Source organism: Octopus bimaculoides, chromosome 20, assembly GCF_001194135.2.
Source record: "Octopus bimaculoides isolate UCB-OBI-ISO-001 chromosome 20, ASM119413v2, whole genome shotgun sequence".
NCBI classification, from domain to species: domain Eukaryota; kingdom Metazoa; phylum Mollusca; class Cephalopoda; order Octopoda; family Octopodidae; genus Octopus; species Octopus bimaculoides.
Window position 1 is genome coordinate 37,264,973 of NC_069000.1, and position 6,352 is coordinate 37,271,324.

The 6,352-nt window shown below is 37.5% G+C and overlaps 1 protein-coding gene across 1 annotated transcript in view; it reads right to left on the minus strand.

The window, feature by feature from the left end:
- Positions 1 to 6,352, minus strand: part of LOC128250248 (cadherin EGF LAG seven-pass G-type receptor 1-like) — a 41,813-nt gene that overhangs the window by 27,985 nt on the left and 7,476 nt on the right. Inside the window, exons 2-5 of the mRNA XM_052974969.1 lie at positions 4,484 to 4,718; positions 2,988 to 3,184; positions 1,449 to 1,685; positions 124 to 377 (exon numbers count right to left, since the gene is read on the minus strand). Of these exons, the coding sequence (XP_052830929.1) occupies positions 124 to 377; positions 1,449 to 1,685; positions 2,988 to 3,184; positions 4,484 to 4,718 (923 nt within the window). The remainder of the gene's footprint in view (positions 1 to 123; positions 378 to 1,448; positions 1,686 to 2,987; positions 3,185 to 4,483; positions 4,719 to 6,352) is intronic.

The following is a 6,352-nucleotide window of genomic DNA, read 5'->3' on the forward strand; positions in this document are numbered from 1 at the left end:
AGAGAGAGAGAGAGAGAGAGAGAGAGAGAGAGAGAGAGAGAGAGAGAGAGAGATAGAAAGTGAAAGGAAGAGGAGGAGGTGAACTGTGATGGAGGAAAAAGAGGAGACAGAGGTAGTACGTACCTTAACGTTGACTGTTACTGTCGATGTCAAAGAATCCTTTGAATCTCGTGGGTTGTCTTTAACAAAAACTGTTAATTTGAGGAAGGAATTAAAATTCTCCAGAGATTCATAATCCAAGATACTCTTTATTTTAATTCTTCCGTCTGGTCTAATTTCAAATTTGTCCGAAGATGCAGTACTTTGAAAATGCATTGAGATATATCCATTCCTACCTTCATCCATATCCTGACATTTTATCGAAATGGCGTCACTTCCTGTAAGATAAAAATTTTGATATTGCTTTATAACATTATTTACTTTGAATATTAAGAAATAGCGGAAGTAGTGGGAGTGACAGGACATTATACAACCTACAGATATCCTTGTAACATTACTCGTATTCATATAACTTGTGTCTGTGTGAAGGTTTATGTATACCACACCTTCAGCTCTAGTTGTTGAAGAAAAGCTGATTTCATTTACATAACTTACCTGTATTCTAATCTTTAAAAATGATGACAACCTCTCTTCCAGAATTTTCTAGGCGAAATGAAGATTAATAGAATTTGAGCTCAGAAGAGAAGATACTTGAGGCGCGGGTGTGACTCATTGGTTAGAAACTTGCTTCCCAAGTACGTGGTTTTGAGTTCAGTTCCACTGTGTTGCACCTTGAGCAAGTGTCATCTACTATAGTCTCACTGAATACTGAACCCAGTATTCAGTTGGTAATTTTATCGACCTCGTAAGGATGAAAGGCAAAGTCGACCTAGTGGAATTTGAACTCGGAATGTGATGAATCTGAAGAAATGCCGCTAACTATTTTTCCGACGTGCTAACGATTCGACTAGCTGACTCCCTTTCTGTTTAAATGATATTTTCTTTCTAATTTTTGGCAAACGGTCAACGATTTTGAGGAAATGGGCTGCTAAGTCGATTACATCGACCCCCAGTGCTCAACTGGTACTTATTTTGTCGACCCCGAAAGGATGAAAGACAAAGTCGACCTGGGCGGAATTTGAACTCAGAACGTATGGATGGTGGAAATGCCGTTAAGCATTTTGCCCGGCGTGCTAACGATTCTGCCAGCTCAACGCCTTTTTGGCCAAATATAATATTGATTTCAAATTTTGACACAAGGCCAGTAAATTCCAAAGGAGGGGCTAAGTCGATAACATCGAACTCAGAGTTCAACTGGTGCATAGTTTATCGACCCCAGAAAGGATGAAAGGCAAAGTCGACCTCAGTGGAATTTGAACTCAGAACATAAAGACGGACGAAATGCCACGAAGCAGTTTACCAGCTCGCCGCCTTTTTGACCAAATATATTAATAATTAAAGTGACTCACCTATAGATACGTCCTCGTTGATCTCTACCATGTAAGTATCCGGAGTACATTTCGGAGCATTATCATTGATGTCAATGATGGTGATATTTAACCGGTTGCTGTCCGTGTGGTTAGCCAAATCTGTTACAGTCAATAACAGCTTATCGTAGTATTTTTTATCAATATCTCGATCGAATTTCGCAGAAGTTTGGATATCAATGACGCTTTTACTAATGGAAAATTTATTACTGTCATCACCTGGAACAAACGGTAACATAAGGACAAAATTAATCCACTTATTTTTCTTACCCCTTTTTTTTCTAGCTACATCAGCTAGGGATTGGTAAAGGGACTGTTTGGGGAAGGGCCTATCTGGTAAGGAGTCTGTCTGGTAAAGGGCCAGTATGATAAAAAGTCTTGTACCTGTTTCCGTTTCTTACAAATGTTTTGTATCCTTGGTCAAAATATTTAACAACCGCTTCTAACACTGTCTCTTACTCTTAAGTAAATACAGTCAAATGATTGTTTTAAGTAACATGATATGGGTTTAAGGTAGCAAACTATGAGTTCAGGAAGATTTAGCTGCTATTTCTAACAAATCAAGCTGTACTTTACGTTCCCTCGTTTTGTGGTACCATTGTTGCCTAACACCAAGTCAGATCGATAAACAAGCATTTTCTAGCCGTTCCCATCCACTCTTTTTCTCGGGTATAGTAAGTACATAGGTACATCAAGGACTATATTATCCAATATGTCCATCCACCATTTCAAAGATTGTTGAAGGAGATTTGAGAGGTATTTGGTTTTTAGTTTTAGCAGATTAAGCGACCCCATAAAAGCATTCACGTTGGTTCCATGTGGCACAGTTGTTCTGTTCTTAGTATTTGCTATCTCGACGTCAAGTCTTGAGCAAAACACTTTATTTCACGTTGCTCCAGTCCACTCGGCAGGCAAAAAAATCGACTTAACCCCTTCCTCGAATTTGCTAGCATTGTGCCAAAATTTGAAATTGGTATTATATTTTGAACGAATAAATATATTTACGATACGTTTTATGTTGACTTTAACTTATTTCATAAACTACGACATTACTTTTCAGAACCCCTAATATGTGGAATAAGCTCTCAGAAGCTACAAGTAAAATTTGGGGGCTGGAATGCAGGCATTTAAAACTCGAAAGCGTAAACACCCTGTGTGACCCACCTTCACAAAGCAGTGAACTATGGATTGGTGGTCTGCTCATGAATAGATCGAAGACAAAGTAATTGTTTCTAAGTTTCTAACTCAAAGAGTATATCACATTCCTGTTAAATGAGTATTCAGCTCCTTAATAGTCGTTCTTTTTACAAGAAATATCAGCTAAATCTAGATCTCGCACAGATAGCATTCTACTGAAGAATATTTTGGATATGATAATTTTTGGATACACTATACCTGGGATGAAAAGACGTCACTATATACAACAACAACAACAACAACAACAACAACAACAACAAAGAGTATTTAACGTCGACAGATTCAGAAAAACCAGAAGCATCATCCGTTACCATTGTTTCTTACCTGATAGAGAGTATCTCAGCTCATCATCGGCATCGTCATCTACAGCTGAAAGAGATTTGAAAATAACACTTTCACCCACGGGCTGCTCTTCTTTCACATAACCGCGAAACGAACCAGAAAGCACCGGTTTGTTATCGTTTATATTCGTCACTTGGATTTGGAAACTGCACTCTACTGTAGTATAACTGTCGCTCACTCTGAAACAAAGCGGAAATACATTTTTGTAGTGTATATGTGTTGATGTATACATACACTCACTAAACAGATTATATATACATGCACGCGTACACGCATTTATACGCTTAGACGCACACATATATATATTCAAAATACACACATGAAGCAGTGAGGGTCAAAATTACGGGTGCATTTATTTATAACACGTTCCTGAACACACGAATGTGAAAATTGCATTCGTTGAGAAATTTCCTGTGGGACAATGTTAGGTAATTTTGCGTGTTTTGTGTAAAATGATAAGACAACGCCTGCTGACGCTATCAGACTATCATACACTTGTGTTTCCGTGTAATTTTGCCTTCTCAGTAGCAGACACCAAGTCGGTCCTTTAGAGATGTTTAGGAACTTCTGTTCCTATACAGAAATCAGTAAACAAAACATTAAATATAAAATCACACAGTTGATGGCCCGATAACTTCTGGCACGTTACATTTTATTTAATCAAGAAGATGAGAAGCGAAGTCAACAACATGGGGAACTGAACTTAGGAAAGAATTTTAAAGATTAAACATAGTAAAGCACTTAGTTCAATACCGTACTCTTTCACCTTCCCAAAACTTAATAATATCAGGAACGTAGAAAGATAAAATTGACCATGGAGGGATTTGATCCCAATACATGAAGGAACCTAACGAGAAACAAAGTATTTAGTCTTATGCTCGACCAATTCTGCGATCCACCGTGGTATATTTTCTTTTTGTATAAATCTATCAGGAAGGAGCAGTACTCATGCATTTTATAGGCCCATTCTGACAGAAGAGATAGATGCGAAGGGTGCCCTGTTTCTACACCGGCAGAGCGCTACTTGCAAGGAAAGCATGAGCGGTGGTTTCTGGCCGAAACGTGCCCCTGAAAGTACCTAAGGACAAAGCTGCGGTATTAAACTGGACAGCATACTAGTCTTGAAAATCATTCTAAATACCTGGATGCAGGTGTACGCATGTCTACTATGTGGCATATGCACTCTTGAACACATGTACGATTAACACGTACGCCAAACACCTGTGATTAAACATAAACAATATGTACCACACAGAAACCTACCGGAGAACCTCTACACGGTGTTTCGACCAGTTAGAAATAACTGCTGAAATTTTCCACTCAAATTAGATCCTACTGACTTAAGGTCTCATTAGCCAATGTAGTCCTACATAGCAGTAAAGAGACAGAGTTATAACTGAGATGTATTTCACAATAGGTCCATTTGATAAGTACTAGCCTAGGGTTAAATAACAACAAAATGCACACAGAATACTTACTCCAAAGTTAAATCATGCATTCTGTCTCCGGTGACCTCATAATCAAACTCTCGAGCGGTCATCAAATTTTTGCCGTCTAGATAGAAGTTGGAGCCGAATTGTTGAAGACGATAATTCAACTGGTCATAAGTTGGATTTTCTACGACAGCACTGAAAATGATACCAGGTTCCGTATTTTCAGATATTTTGATAACTTGGAAATTGGTTGGTCTTATGATTTTCAGAGATGATAAAACTGTGAAAAAATCAAAATAGCACTCTGTGTTCAAAAATGGGTTAGCTACGGAATGAAGTGAGGTTCAAGTTCAGTTACATTCTACCGAGTAGCACCACTTTACCTTCGGTTTCATGTGAGATTTTCGTGGAAAACAGAAATTGTAGGATTGAAACTGAAGTCAAGTGATTGTAAAACGAGTTTCTTAATCACACAGCCAAATGATAAATATTTGTCATTTGAAAATTTAAATCTAATTTTATCATTTTGTACAAGCAACAATAAAATTTCATAGTTTAAGGATAATTATTGTATAAATTACGTTTATGCATTTCTTTTGCAAGATTCCTGATGTGAAATCGTGTGTTGAAACAAATATTGCTATATTTGGGGATGGTCATATTTTTGCCGTTCCTGTGAATGGACTAAAGTGAACAGGAGGAGATACGTGAGATGGAAAATCGCTGAAGAGGTCACAGGACGTGTTACGAAAGATTTCAGACAAAGGACACTAAAATAAGAACAAAAATAAAGCTAAAATGAAGACCAAGTGTATAATGCATGTGATTATTTGGTAAAAACACGACCATTCCCAAATATAACAATATGTATAAATATATTTTTTAGCAGTTTAAAAATGTTTGAGACGTATTCGATACCGTAAACAGTTCGCTCACTGCATTTTGTCATAGAAAACGGTGTAAACACATCACACCAGTTCTGATCATCCTCTACCCAGATCAATAAGAAGCATGTATTTGGAAGTAATTATCTTCTCATTAGTATCAACACTGGAAAGAGAGGCGACAGTGAACTGACTACAAGACTAGGCCTCTCTTATGGTTCTGATTGGTTGCGTTAACCGGCTGCCCGGCCGTAGTATAATACGGATTAGAAGCGCTAAGTAACAAGTTTATATTAAATAAATCACTGCTTGGCGCTTCTAATCCGTATTAGCCGGTTAGTGGCTCCAGTCCAAGTATTTTATATATATATAGATATATATATATATATATATATATATATATATATATATATATATATGTATATGTGTGTGTGTATACATACACACACATAGGCATGCACATACGAGCGCGCGCACACACACACATGTATATATGTATATATATATACATGTACATGCGTACACATATGTATACAGATATATTGGTATATTTGCGCATGTATACATGGTTAATCAACATTTCCTTGTGGAATATTTACATATAATGTATGTATGCGTATGTGCATGTGTAGGCTCGCGTGTGTTTGCGTTTGCGCGCGCGTGTGTACGCTTGAGGTGAGTGAAAGAGGTGTATATGTGTACGTATGCATGTATACGACGTGTGTAAAAAAGATACTTAGAAATGGAGAGGGAGATATATATATATATATATATATATATATATTTAGAGAGAGAGAGAGAGAGAGAGAGAGAGAGAGAGAGAGAGAGAATGTGTTGTGCCGAGATCGAGTAGATCAATATTATAATAAAATGTTAGTAGGGTTTCAAAGGCAGCGAATTAGCAGAATCGTTAGCACACCGGACAAAATACTTTGCAGTATTATGTTCGTCTTTACGTTCTGAGTTCAAATTCCGCCAGGGTCAACTTTACCTTTCACCCTTTTAGGGTCGCTTAAGTAAGTACCAGTCG